At 41.0% G+C, this 14030-nt stretch overlaps 1 protein-coding gene across 1 annotated transcript in view; it reads right to left on the bottom strand.

Moving 5' to 3' along the window:
* Positions 1–9170, bottom strand: part of MEP1B (meprin A subunit beta) — a 263585-nt gene extending 254415 nt beyond the window's left edge. The window contains exon 1 of the mRNA XM_069220087.1: positions 9058–9170. Coding sequence (XP_069076188.1) covers positions 9058–9114 — 57 coding nt within the window. The 5' untranslated portion in view covers positions 9115–9170. The remainder of the gene's footprint in view (positions 1–9057) is intronic.
* Between the last annotated feature and the right edge of the window lie 4860 nt (positions 9171–14030).

Here is a 14030-nt window from a genome sequence, read left to right as displayed (position 1 = left end):
AATATTAAGGAATAAGTTATACAATATACTCTAACTGACAAGGTTTATAACAGCAATAAACAAGAAATTGTCATTGTGTGATGCCTTGTGATGTCAAAAGTGTGAATGAGATGAAAATGTACTAAAAACAAATTACATTTAGACAATAAATAGGGATTACTTCTAGGCCCTCTGTGAACACGATAAGCAAGTTGCCATGAGACAGGCGATCTCTCATGTAAAAAAGAGGCTAAGTGATGACAGACTTTACATTTTAGTCAAGTCAACTTTAACTGCGATTAGTATGATCTTTAGTTGAGGAAAAGCACTTACAGTTTAAACTATGTTAAAGAAAATAGTATGTTGCATGTAAGTATATATAATTGATATGCTATTCAATGGATTGGAGAAAGGCCACATTTTTGTTATGAGTTGTGGCTGAGCAATCAGACTGGCCAAAGAGAAGGGCACCCAGAGGTAAGCATAGTATAAGAGTAACCTTGATTCACTTTTGATAGTTTAAATTGAGCTGCCTACCAGTCCTCAAAGAAAACAAGTGTGTACAGATACTATCAATATAGAAATAAAGTAAAACTTTATCTAAGTGAGTAAGTGACCTCTATGAAATTGTCGAGGACCTAAGAATCCCTTGTAGCTCACTATGAAGCTCACTCAGGTAGGTAAAATCTGCAATTTGTCTCAATGAAGGAGTCTGTCTTCATACTTAAAATAGATATTGAGCATAAAAATGTGCATTTGAACAAACCCTGAAAGGATCTAGATGTGACAACACTAGGTCAAGTAGGCATTCCAATAGTCCACAATAATGCTCTCTGAGTGCACTGATGGAGAGGACTACTCAACATCATTGGCTCTGTTAAAAAATGAATTAATTTCAGCGCCATAGCCAGTGGCCTATCATGTCCTTTCAAACTTTCGGTGTGGACTCTCCAATGGTGTCAAGCACTGCAAGCTTTTCTAGCAGAACCACAGAGATCATCACACACCTGGTGCATATGGACCAGTGACATAGCAAGGGTACCACTGGCCCTGGTATAACTCAGCAAAATACCTCCCTGTAGCCACACTTTTGGTTCAGTCGACCGCTAAGGACCCTGAATACACTGATTCCTAGTGCCACAGCACCTACTCCACTGTTGATTGATACCCCCAATATATGAACAGCACCTTAACCGGGGCATTTAGGAACTCTCTGCACCGTAGATAGGTCATAAACCAGACAGACAGCTTCTGAAGAAAACATTTTCCAAGTATTTGGTAACTACTATTGGAAGAGGACCTGATTCCCTGAATTGAGCTGATACTCCATAGCGCTCCTGGCTTTTATAATGGCAGGAGCTCTAGAGAAAACGTTTAGCTGTATAAACTCCGGTACAGCCTTAATCTGTATGTCACTGGAAAGTTGGGAATTGAAACAGAATAAGTGAAGAATTAAAATGTATTTTGTCAAGGAGGAGTAGGCTACACACTTGATGAGGGTTGTTTGAGACCTGTAGGATTGGGGTTAGCCTTGTTTGCATTCCTATGGTGGCCAAGCTACGTTTTAGTGGTAATTGAGGATGTGGTTTGTTGAGGGTGAATTGAGAATTGATCATATTTGTGCACAAATATAGTTTCATCACATTTATCTGGTGGGGTGGGAAAGGGATCCAAGACACATGGTAGAACCTGGTGCCCAGCGCTTATATTTACATAATTGCTGTGGCCTGGACAGCAGTGGAGAACAGCTTATTCTTTTGGAAGCAGATTTACAAAACCTTTGTCTGGGCACTTGCACAATGCAAATAAAGCACAGAAGGTGTTAATTTACATACCATTTTAAAGGGCTAATCATGCAGCTTTATATTGCACTGAAGGGCCTCAGGTCCCATACACACTCTAACAAATGTGGGCCTTTGTGTTTTAGCAGAGGAGTTTTAGTGACCCAGAGGTCCAGTGGCAGGACAACCTACAAAGGGTGCACACAAGGAGCATGACCTGAGAGGGAACACCAGGAACAAGTTCCAGCACAACCTTATGGTAAATTTAATTGGAAAATACCTGACAAACTCAAATATGGGACTTCAATAGGCACCTGGGATTTGTCCCAACTCCCACCTTCAACAAATTCATGCTCCTCTGCAAATGTTCAGATTTCTTTAGAAAAAACTAACTTGGAACTTCGTTTGTCAAGACAGAGGGAACAGAAGAGAGGGGGTGCAGGTCTTGGCTAAAATTCTAAGTTTTCCCCACCTGCAACTACCATCTTGGTAGAAATTATAGCGTTTGAGCAGGCAGTCTTTAAAGAAGTAGAGGCCATCGGCACAACTATGATTAGAACATTTCATAGTATATCTCAAGAAGAGTCAAAAGCACTGGAGGAACCGACAAAGAGGTTGTTATGAAACCTGCTGACAATGGGGGAGGCATAGCAGTTACAACTACAATCGAGTACAGATGAGAATGCATATGCCTTTTACGCAACAGGAAGAACTATAAAATCATCAACTTAAACCCCATCCTCTCCCCTACGTCTATACCAAGAGAGCTAGGAATATACAACCCACTACATTTTTTTCCTGCAATGAGCAAGATCGTCACAGACAAATGGGGTCAAATGGGGTCAGAACCTTGTCTGGTGGTGGCAGGCTGGCACAGACCGGTCAGCCACACAGTAGAGAGTTGGGTGAATTTCAGGGGGCATCGCTAAGATGCCTTCTGTGTGCATTTTACAATAAATCCAACACTGGCATCAGTGTGGGTTTCTTAAGTTGAGAGGTTTGATACCAAACTTCCCAGCATTCAATGAAGCCATCTGGGAGCTGTGGAGTTTGTAATGACCAAATCCCAGCCCGTGAACTCAGTATGGCTACGCTGCACTTACAGGTCTAAGAATGGACTTAGACACTGCAGGGGCATATTGCTCTTGCAGCTAAGCCCTCACCTGTGGTATAGAGCACTCTACCTTAGGGCTGTAAGGCCTCTGGTGACTTACCTATGCCACAGGCAGTGGTTTGTGGTCATGGCACCAAGAGAGGGATGCCATGTCAACTTTACCTTTTTCTCCCCACCAACACATACAATCTGCAATGGCAGTGTGCATGTGCTTGGTGAGGGGTCCCTTAGGGTGGCACAATACATGCTGCAGCCCTTAGAGATCCTCCCTGGCCACAGGGACCTTGGTGCCACTGGTACCTTTTACAAGGAACTTAGCTGTGCCAATAGCAGAAACAATAGTACAGTTTAGGGCAAGAACACAGGTGCTAGGGCCGGTTAGCAGGATCCCAGTGCACACTCAATCAAGTTAGCATCAGATATCAGGCAAAAAGTGGGGTGTAACCATGTCAAAAGCGGCCCTTTCCTCAAATGTGGTATCTTTTTTGACCCAGAGAAATTAAGGTTAAGAAAACTACTCAGTTTGGTTTCTATTTGTAGGATGATTGAGTGAATTTCATTACCTGATTATTTTCACAAATGGTGCATAAGATTTGAAAATGACTGACCCAAATGGATTTGAGAAGGAATCTTAGATGTATCAAAGGGTTTTACCCATTCTGTTCCTATGGGAAAATGCTTTAGTGCAGATGGCCCTTAGTCCAGTCCTGGAAAAAGCTGAAAAGAACAGTTTGGCTAAGTATTTGGCTGAAACAATGCTCAGATGCTGGAGTCAATTAATTTATCCATGAGCATCGACTTTTGTTTTTAATCCTGCCAGTAGAACCTGGAATAAATTATCTGGGAACTATTAGGGTACTCCCAGGCAATTTTACATATATATACCTTTCTTTAGTAACAAGAGCTCCCCAGATATGGATGGTATTTGGGTGAGAACTAGACAGTGAATCATGCCACTAGGAATCCTAGTGGTTGTGAATCTTTTTAAAAAAGTAATGAACGCTCCTCAAGGATGGGTAGGGAGACAACTTATACCAGTCAGAGTGGGTTCCCTCTTCCCATTGATGATTCTCATAATGCACTCTGAGTGTTATACAATTCTCACTGCCTGTGACTAAAGATTTCCTGTAGTACTGTATTATGTAGCATTTACTCAGAAAGATTTTCCATCAGGCTGAAAATTCTGCATCTGCAAAAGCTAAACAAATGTGGCTTGTCACACGTTGCTTTTTGTGGTCTCAATACAGTTTTTGCTGTCTCTTTTAAGCAGCACTGCAGCCCATACTTTTCCATCCTCTTGAGGGTCTTTTAATTAGTTGTGTTTGTTGTCTGTTGTCAATGTTCTGATTTGCTACTTTCCTCAGTATTGTATTTTTGTCTCACCCTTGGAGCACAGCTCTCTCACTAATGTTTTTGTTTCTGCATTAGAAGCATATCTTCACAAAACTGACAGCCTGGCACTATTTTTTTCTCTTCCTGCATTGCTTCTGCATAGCCTCTGTTGTTGCCTTTACCTCACTCTGGTGTTCACAGCGACGGCTCCTCTGTTATGGTGGAGAAGCGTTCCTCCCCGCCAATAACCACCAGCAGATGCAGAAGTTGAAAAATTAAATGATAATAAAACACGTTTATTATCATTTTATTTTTCCTCACCTGGCCCAGACTTGTGGGTGTGGTCATTGCGATGACAGGCATGGGGGAGAAGTTGTGGGCACTGCTGAAAGTGCACATGTGAGTTTGGCTGGCCGTAATAGGACATCCAAGCCGACATGCGCACTGAGACGTCTCCAACCTGAGTTATGTTGTCAGGTTGGAGATTGCAAGCACAAGCTCCTAGTCCCCATGGAACCGCAAATCCATCCCGCTCAGGCCAAACACAGCGCTTCTCTCATGCTGCCAGCAGCATGACAGCAGCATCTGGATTGACCGTAGGGGAGTCTGTGCTGCAGTGGAGTCAGAAGAGCAGGAGAGTAGCAATGTGGCAGCCAGCAGGTAAGTAATTTTTTTCGTTTGCTGTTGTATTCTTATTGTTGTCCAACCCCTCCACCTCACCACTTTTCCCTGACACCATCCACTCCTGGGTGTACACCACTCGCCGCTGCTCTTTGCTACATTATTCCTGTAACTGTCCAGTGCTCCAGTTGTGTATTGGGCTTTACACTGCTTTGATCCACATCCCTGCCGGGTGCTTGCCATACTTTATATCTTTACAGTATTCCATTGTCTCGCATTTCTATGTTGCCTAACTTTCCTCTGCTGAGCTTCTCTAATTGCTTGTACAGCATCCGGGTGCACACTCCCTCCTCGTGGCTGTTGTGTTTACATTCCTTTCCTTATATTTCTTTGCGAATGTTTCTTCTACCAGTTGAGGCACTATTATTAGGACTGTCCCTTCTTTCAGCTCACTTGCGTCTTTTTATTTCAGAATGTGGTTGACAGAATAAGTAAGCAATATTTAAACTAAAATATGTACTAGAAAATCATTAACAGTGTCATGTAATGGTAATAATATGTTTCATTTCTTTAATATTGTGCTCGAGGGTGGTTTTACAAGTTCTTATCCTCACTAGGAGGGAGATGAGCCTTCGCAACTGTCTGCCAACTTTGTTAATGGGGAACAGGAGTCAAATACTGGCTTCAACACCCCGTCTGGAGTATTAAGCGCTATATAAATAAATTGTACTTATAAATCACTACTACCCCGGACCAGACTTTGTAGCGCTTTTCGGTGAGTAGCACACTACTCTGGAACTCAAAAGGTTTAGTGGTGGATTAGTGTAGAGAAATATGCGTTAATTTGACCGGTGGACATGTGAGTCTGTTAATTGGATTGAACAGAATAATGGACGGATATAAGAGGGATGATTCTAGAAAGTGTTAGTTGGGAGATCATAGTACTAAGTTGACGTTTGGGATAAATAAAAGGAGAGGTTTGGGATGAATAAAAGCAGAGATGGAGGAGGAAAGAGTCTGTAGAAAGGGTTAGGGATATCATAGTAACAAAATGAGGTTTGGGATGAGTCAAAGGAGAGATACATGAGGGAAGAATGTTGTAGGGTTGTTTGGGAGATCATAGTAGGAAACTAAGGTTTGGGGTGAGCCAGGAGGGAAGCATCTAGGAAGGGGCATTTTGGAGATCATACTAGTAGAATGAGGTTTGGGATGAGCCAGAGACTGGGGATAAAGGATAGATTGAGAAAGGTTTACGGTGAGACACAGTAGTGCATTGGAGAGAGTGATTTTGTTTTCTCGTGTACAATAGGAGTAAAGTAATAAATATATAGACACATGATTACATAGCAAGGGAATTTATGTATAAGGAAGATAATCTATTAAGATTACAGTTGTATTGTATAAATTCAGACTAAATAAATATCTCTGGGACTGAGGGCCTGATTTAGAGTTTGACGGAGGGGGTTATTCCGTCACAAACATCACGGATGTCCTGTCTGCTGCATTACGATCCCATAATAGCCTATGGAGATCGTAATACGGTGGATGAGATATCTGTCATGTCTGTGACAGAGTAACCCATCTGCCAGACTCTAAATCAGGCACTTAATTTTCTCTTTTCTAAAAATGTATAACTAGGCTGGTTCTCTGATAAAGCATTCTAATGCCAAAAACCACGTTTGCACTGCATAAAAAATGCTAACTTTGCAGCTGGTGGCTGTTGTGGTTGCATTTTTTTCGTTATAGTTTTATATTCTTGTGGTATGTCCTTGCCACATTTTTTTACCTGTTTTAATGAACTTTGTTGATTGTTAAGAGAGTTCCCTTTCTTTTTACTCCTGTCATTCTACTCGACAGTCTATAGTTGCAGCATATGAAGATTTAAAAGATGATCTTCTATAACATTTCCATTAACATGTGATGTACTTTTTTGCAATGTAAATATGACTCAAGTAATAGGCTTTATCTTCTAAGATAGCAATATTTCTACCATTTAAAAAAATCAAAACTCTTCTAAATTAAAAATATTCCTGCAAGCATTAATAGCAGAGCCGCACAGCTACAATTTTACTAAAACAAAAAAAGATCTGGATGTCAGATGTACATACTTTCCAGTGGCAAACAATGGTCTCCATTTTCCATCAGTATGTTTGCGAACAGAATGTATTTTACGAACCGCCTTTGTTATGAGGGAGTCAGCTTGCAAGAAAGGATTCTAAGTGGGTTACAATCCAGCTTAACTCATTAATATTCATGAGGTAGTTTACAAATTACGACTCCATCTGATTGGAGGCCATCACAGGGATGGTCGCCTTCTAGGGTGAGCAGACCACCTTGTCTGTGATTGCCTTTCTACAAAAAACATTTTATTTTCAATGCAGCCTGTTTTCCCTAAAAGAAACAGCTGCATTAACAAAGAAAAATGTTGAAGAATGGACAGTCTTCCCTTGGGCCACTACTCACTCCCAAACATCTATTTTTTAGGATTCACAAAGGAGAAGCGATTCAAACTGGAAATCCTTCCTTATTGTGAATACATTACCACCCTAACTCAGGAGTCGGTAAGTAGTCAATGATTTGCAACTGGATTTCAGTCACAAAACATCGATATATCACATACCAATTCACAATATGGAAGGGATGCCTAAGATATGCCATTTTCAAATGGCAAACTGGAAACCATTCCCCACTCCATTTTAGAAGTCGCTAAAGGTTTATGGACTCCTTAAGTGCCTTCAATACATTCAAACTCGTATTTTAACAGTGAAAAACACCAAAGTGAGCAGTTTGCCTATGCTAACATGCTTAGTACATCTGGCACTAAGGCCCATGTTTATACTTTTTTAGCACCGCATTTGCGCCGCTTTTTGACGCAAAAGCGGGGCAAACTTACAAAATACCATTGTAAAGCATAAATATGGGCCTAAATGTTTTATTATGGTTACAAGTTAAAGCAGTTTACTAAATAACAAAATACAATACACATACTAGAACAAAGAAGTTTTACTTTTACTAATAGTTACTAATAAACCATTAAAACGTAACATTGTCTCTATAATATAACCCAGCCACCCATTTTCTTCATACCCAAGCGATTTCAATTGGCTTTGCCAATGTTTGTTTTTCATGGTCTCCCCATCGGCACCCTAGAAACATAAATACACCTCCTACCTTTGGCACAGGCAAAATTCTGTTTGTTGCCAGGGTGGTAAATTATCTGCAAGTCATACGTGCATACTCACAAACATTCTGCTTCGTTGGTGCTCACATACTTTTGCACTGTATCTTTCACAGAAAATTGTACAATTCCACCACTCACACTCAATTTACAAATGCAATGCTCCTGCCATACTAGTAGTATTTCGGTGTTCATATAAAGGGCATCTTTCTTGTATGCCAGTAAGGTATTGCGAAGTTGACAATGTTCTCAATTTTTGATGTTTGCAAAGTGTTTCCTCTTTAAGTCCACCTTACCCAGTACAAAGTTTTTATGGCCATTAGGAGATCAATTTCAGCACATTATGAGATCATTTACATTTATTTAAAGCATAGCAAAAATTGAAAGTATATTCAGGATTTCTCTCTGCAGGTTCACCTTTGCAACATAATATGCAGCAGAAGTCGTGATTTTAATGCAAACGTAGCGCAAGCGCAAAGCAAAACAACTGTGTGAAGTTGTAAAGTGTTCATGAAGGTTGCAAGAAATAACACCGGAACTTCATAGAATTCCTAGTATCTGTGAATCGTGCAAACATCAAATGTCGTGCGTTATTTGTCTGTGGTTGTGGTTTGAAAATCTGTGTTTGACAAGACTTTTCTGTAGCACACTTGTGTTAACCTTAACTACAGTGGGGACCAGGGGTGCAAACACAGACTCCTGCATCCCCTGTGGCACAAGAAGGTCCCTATCTTATCTTGGACCTGCATTCAGTCCAAGCTCTATCAAAGTCTGTGGGCTTTAGGAGTGCTAGTTCCCTCTCACCGTATTCTGCCGGGGAGCCCCATCATTTTGTGTTACGCCACTGATGGGGACACCTCAGTAACTGAAACCCAAACATAGCCATTAAAGACAGCCCATTTCCCATCCAACAGTGCTTCTTCACAAAGAAAAGTGAGGAAATACAGGAACCAATTCATAATGTAGTATTCTGAGACATCTAAGAAGGTATGCCCTTTCTACAAGTAACTTACATTCAGCTGTTTATCTCTGCCAAGTTCTAAGTTTCTTACCAGTGCCGAGGCTGCTTGAAGAAGAAATAAAAGCAGTGGTAAGTGCATCTTCCCCATGTGGCGTCCCTCTGCTGACAGAGACTGCAAGGAGCTTCAAAGAAGTCAAGGGAACAGAACACTGGGGACTTTGTCCTCTGAATATTGTAACATAAGTTAATGTCTGATTGAACCTTAGGAACTTTGTCCTGCTGTGCATCGCTGGCAGATCCCTATCTCAGAATGCCAAACTCCAATACTGGAGGCCTCTATTCTCTCCATAAAACAATCTTCAGGCAGGTCATATTTTTTGCATCCATAATCTTTACTCTGCTACTAGTGTTTTAATAGTGTTATTATCCTGCTCTGAGATATTTCACTTGGCCAGGATCAGCCTCTTGTCAGCTACCTTATCGATACAGATTTGCAATGTCCAAAAAAGTAAGTTACACCAATAAACACCTATTTGAGCTTAAGAGCAAACTAAGCCTTAATAGTGTGACTGGTCCGATACTTTTGAATTTCTAGCCTTCACAAAGAGGGTCCTATTCTCAAAGGTACTCTTGGAGATAAACTTAAGTCTATGGCCAAAAATACCTCGTTTTATGCTCGTTATGATTTTCCAAAATGGTTCTTGGAAGGCATCCTCAATGAAAGGCGTTCCAAGTTATGAATGCCTAGGAAGTATGTGAGCAATCACAGACTCACATATGTGGTCATTTTCATACACCAACCTGGCCCGTTCCCTGGAAATAATTGAAAATCTACTCCAGCCAAGGGTCAGAGTTACTCGCAATATGGGATATGAATGGAAATAGAGCACCCTCATATTTGGTGAGAATGTAGGAGAAGGGCTGCCTACAGAGAGAAACATGTTTTCCCTGTGGACAAAAAGTTTTTTTTTTTTAATTGTGTGTTTGGTCAGGGGACTTCAAAGGAGAATTGTGTGCTATGTAAAATTCAGATAGGGAACCAGCGTCCATATGAGAAGTGGCATGACATTTCCAGAAATACAAATTGAAAAATACTTCTGGCACAGCTTTCCAGAAGTTCGTTTGGGAATGTTTGTAAATGGAAATAATTTGGGACATTTAAATCTCCTCCTGTACGTTTACATCATTTCGCTTAATAGACCCCAATAGAGAGCAGTTTCAAAATATTTTTTGGTCATGCAAATAAACACGGATTTTTTTCCCCACGGTATTTGTGTCCCTATTTTGAAGTTTTGTTGACATTTATTTTAATTTGTCAACTCATACCCGTTTACCAATCTATGAAATAAACATTGATGTTTGATTCAGTCACTTTTCTCGAGCTCCGAATGTGAATTTAGGTGCACACAAATGTCATCTGTGAGCACGACTTTTCAATTCTGATCCACAGAATCAGGATCTAGGGGAGATTTACACGTGGGGATGGAATTTCTGCTGGTGTTGTGGGATGCAGTAAACGCCCATAAAGCCATAAAATTGTTGGTATTCACAAATGTCTCCATATTCCGCACACCAAGTTTCATCCTTTAAAACGAAGGGTCAGCAAACTCTGAAATAGGCACGTTTTTGCTTGTGAAGAGCATCTACACACACCCATATGCCATAGGAGTGTAAAATAAGATTTTGCTTTACAGGGCATTTCATTCCCCTGTGCAGACAAAAAAACATCTTTAAATGCAATTGTAAGACAGAACTTAAGGCCTCATTTACGAGGCCTGTAGATCAAGGCGGCGCAGCAAGTGTGTTTCTGCGCCGCACTGCACCACCGGAAAACTGGTGCACAAATTGCTGCCCAGCGCCAATGCAGGCACCTGCGTTGTGGTGATGATTGTTTTTTGTGCAGGAAGGGACACAATAAAATCTTTAAATGGTAATACTGAATCTGTGTCTAACAATTCACTACTAAATAGCAGCTAAATATAGTCAGATGACTATTTCCTTACTGCTACAGGCAGTTACTGTGCCTCTCAGATATAGAGCAAACACTTTCTACTTCAGACACCTTTTATTGTGCCTTGTTCAGACTTGTGTGGCAGATAATACCTGGATGAACCCCGTGGAACACAACTATTTAGTGCCAGAAAAGATGCAATAAACATGTTTCTCTTAGGTTTGTTGTGATTTGATGTAGCGCTGTGGAGCTGTTGTCAGGGGGGATTTGGCATCGACAACTAAACTAAAGCAAATCAAAAACATAGATGACACTAACAATAAAGAGACTGGCAGCTCAAAGCAGCAGTGAAAATGTAATAATACTACCATAGAAAGCCTGCTTCTTTCTCTACAAGAGTGTTCCAAAGAGGAGTTAGGAAATGGGGAGGAGTTTAACATATCTCTGTGTTACTATAATGAGAACAGCAAAAGCCCAATAAAACCACACAAGTGGCAGTAACCAAAATGAAAGGTTGTGCTTAATTCCCTTAGGGTGGTACTGCTCATGAATATTTATCATAATTAAAGAATATACAAACTGACAAAGGAAGCGTTTAAACATCACAACATCAGCCTGTAATTTTCAATCATTCATACCCAAAATTGTTATTCTTCAAGACAAGATTTTCAGCCCAGCCAACGCGTTTTGTCCTAAACAGGAGGACTTCATCAGGGATAAACATAACCATCAATCAATCCCAGTCTCCATCCTACAAACACCATTTGCTCATAGTGTCATTCACAGTACAACCCTTTCAAATGTAGCATCAATTTGTTCCAAATCCCTTTCACATAAGTATACTGCCTCCTATGTATAAATGGACGGAAAGAAGAATCATCATTCTAATGGTCTGCATTTTAGGAGTCCAAATGTGGTTTAAAGGTGGTGAGTTCAGGTACGAAGCATGGTCTGCAGGAAGAAGATGTCCACCACTGGGATCACAAGGATAATTCTTAGCTGGAGCTCCAAAGTAAGTTTTGAGTTTAGCAGTGTCAGTCAGACAAATAATCTTACTTCAGAGATGATCTTAAAAAAGTACAATAATAAAATACTTTGATATTCTTACAATAATGACAACAAGATAACTGAAGAAGGGCCATTCCCCAAGACTGAGGAAAGGTAGCTAAAAAGGGTGCCATTTCTGAAGTTAATATAAAAAATCTTACCTGGTTGTGGTTCAATATGGTCCAAATTAAGGTTTAGAGAATGTGGAGGACAGCTGGGTGCCAGAGTGGATGTATCCTCGGGGAGCTCTGGGGCAGCCCTTTCTTCCTGGGCCCTGTATGTTCACATTGAACCAGTTTGTGTGCAGCGTCCAGATGTCAGGAAATTCCAGAGGCTCCCTCATGGAGGTTGAGAGGACCATTCTAACTGGATCAGTCAATGTGACTTCAGCAGAGGATGGTGAGCGAGTACCTGTAGGTGCATTTGATAACAAAGATGCCACCTGGCAGAGAGGTAGGTAAATAAAGAGCAGGTGTTTTGGAGACAAAGCTGGTGCAACAAACAGCCCTAATAAGACCTGCTGACCAGCAGTGTGAAGGGAATATGTGGGGGTCAAGCACAAGAGCTAACCCCTGATCAACCCAGCAGTGAGGTGGGAATGTGGAGGAGTAGAAAGGGAGAAAACATGACTGGAGCAATCCAGACCTGAGGCATGAGGCAGTCACTGTCTCTATATGCATTGCCAACTAACTGCCACCATATTGATCACTAGAGGTTGGGGGTGCTACAGAGAGTGGCAACTGGAATGTGGACTCAACTACATATAAACACTTCCCCCAAAGGAGACAGGGTGAACCATGAAAAGGGAAATGTATGAAAAGTAAATTTTCGGGCACAAGCTGTAATGATGAATTGAGGTAGAAACCAGAGTGAAAGAGGCAGCAGGAGACTATCAAGATGAAAGTTGAGCAAATAATGAGTCCATTATCTTAGCTGAATTGTAAGATCTTCAACAGGCGACATTAAGTATTGACAGATGCCACACTGACACTCATGAGAAAAGATTAATGAAACCTGAGGATAAGCTACAAGGAGCAACAGCTTGAGGTTCTCAGGTGGAATCATTAATCAAGATTTTGGCATTGGTGAAAGAGACCAAAAGTGACTTCAAAAACTGTGCGGTCCCCACACAAACATACATGAAGACCCAGCTGGAGTATTTAGAAGATGTTGAGAGGGCTGTAAATATCCATTTGCAGGATGTTCTGTGCAGCTTTGACTCTGATGGCTCTAGTGGCTAAAATCCAGAGGTTTCTTGAGTGAGAGATATGGATCGACAAGTTCCTTTCAAAGGTAACAGTGTATAAGTGGAGAGACAGACATCTCGGTACGAGGCCAACAAAATGAGGTCTACATCCCAAACCAGTGACAAAATGTTGATTTTCACTGAAAATGGCAGGGCCACATAACATAGGTGGAATTATCTACTACAAATCAAGAAAAATTAGATCAAGGTGAAAATCAAGCACCCTTGTGGCACCTTGTGAAACTGAAAATCTCTTATAATGACTCAACCATATTTTTACACAGGCTGAAGCTGCTGAAGTCTACTTTGAAGCAAGAGGATGTGAGCAAGCTGCCCCTTTTAGCTCTTGAATTCCTAGTGCTACAACCAAGAAGTCAGTGTTTAGCCTCCTCACCAGTGTTAATTTGGCCAGCTATGAATTCCTACTTCTAAGTCAAAGCTGTTATGCTTTTTTAAGCACACCTCTGAATACATTTATTGCATTACTTGAAATTTCAGGTGCAGTATGATGGTTGTGATATGCTTTTTTTACCCACTGCTCTTCCTCCTCCTCCTCCAGTCGCACCTCTATGGATACGTGTTTGTAGCCTTGATAATGTAGTTCACAAAATAGATGGTTGTTACTCATATAGCCACTCTTGTTTTCTAGATACATCTTGTAAGACACCTTATATAGCCCCAGTTCTACAGTAAACCCAAATTCTTATCCAGTACAGGAATGGTAACATCTCTAAGGCTCAAGTCAATGAAAGAGCCATGCTTGGCGAACTAAAGAGTAATCAGACTTTGGGGGTCATTCTGACCTCGGCGGTAAAAGGCC

Source organism: Pleurodeles waltl, chromosome 2_2 (genome assembly GCF_031143425.1).
Source record: "Pleurodeles waltl isolate 20211129_DDA chromosome 2_2, aPleWal1.hap1.20221129, whole genome shotgun sequence".
In the NCBI taxonomy this organism is placed as follows: domain Eukaryota; kingdom Metazoa; phylum Chordata; class Amphibia; order Caudata; family Salamandridae; genus Pleurodeles; species Pleurodeles waltl.
This window is presented reverse-complemented; position numbering and strand designations above follow the sequence as displayed.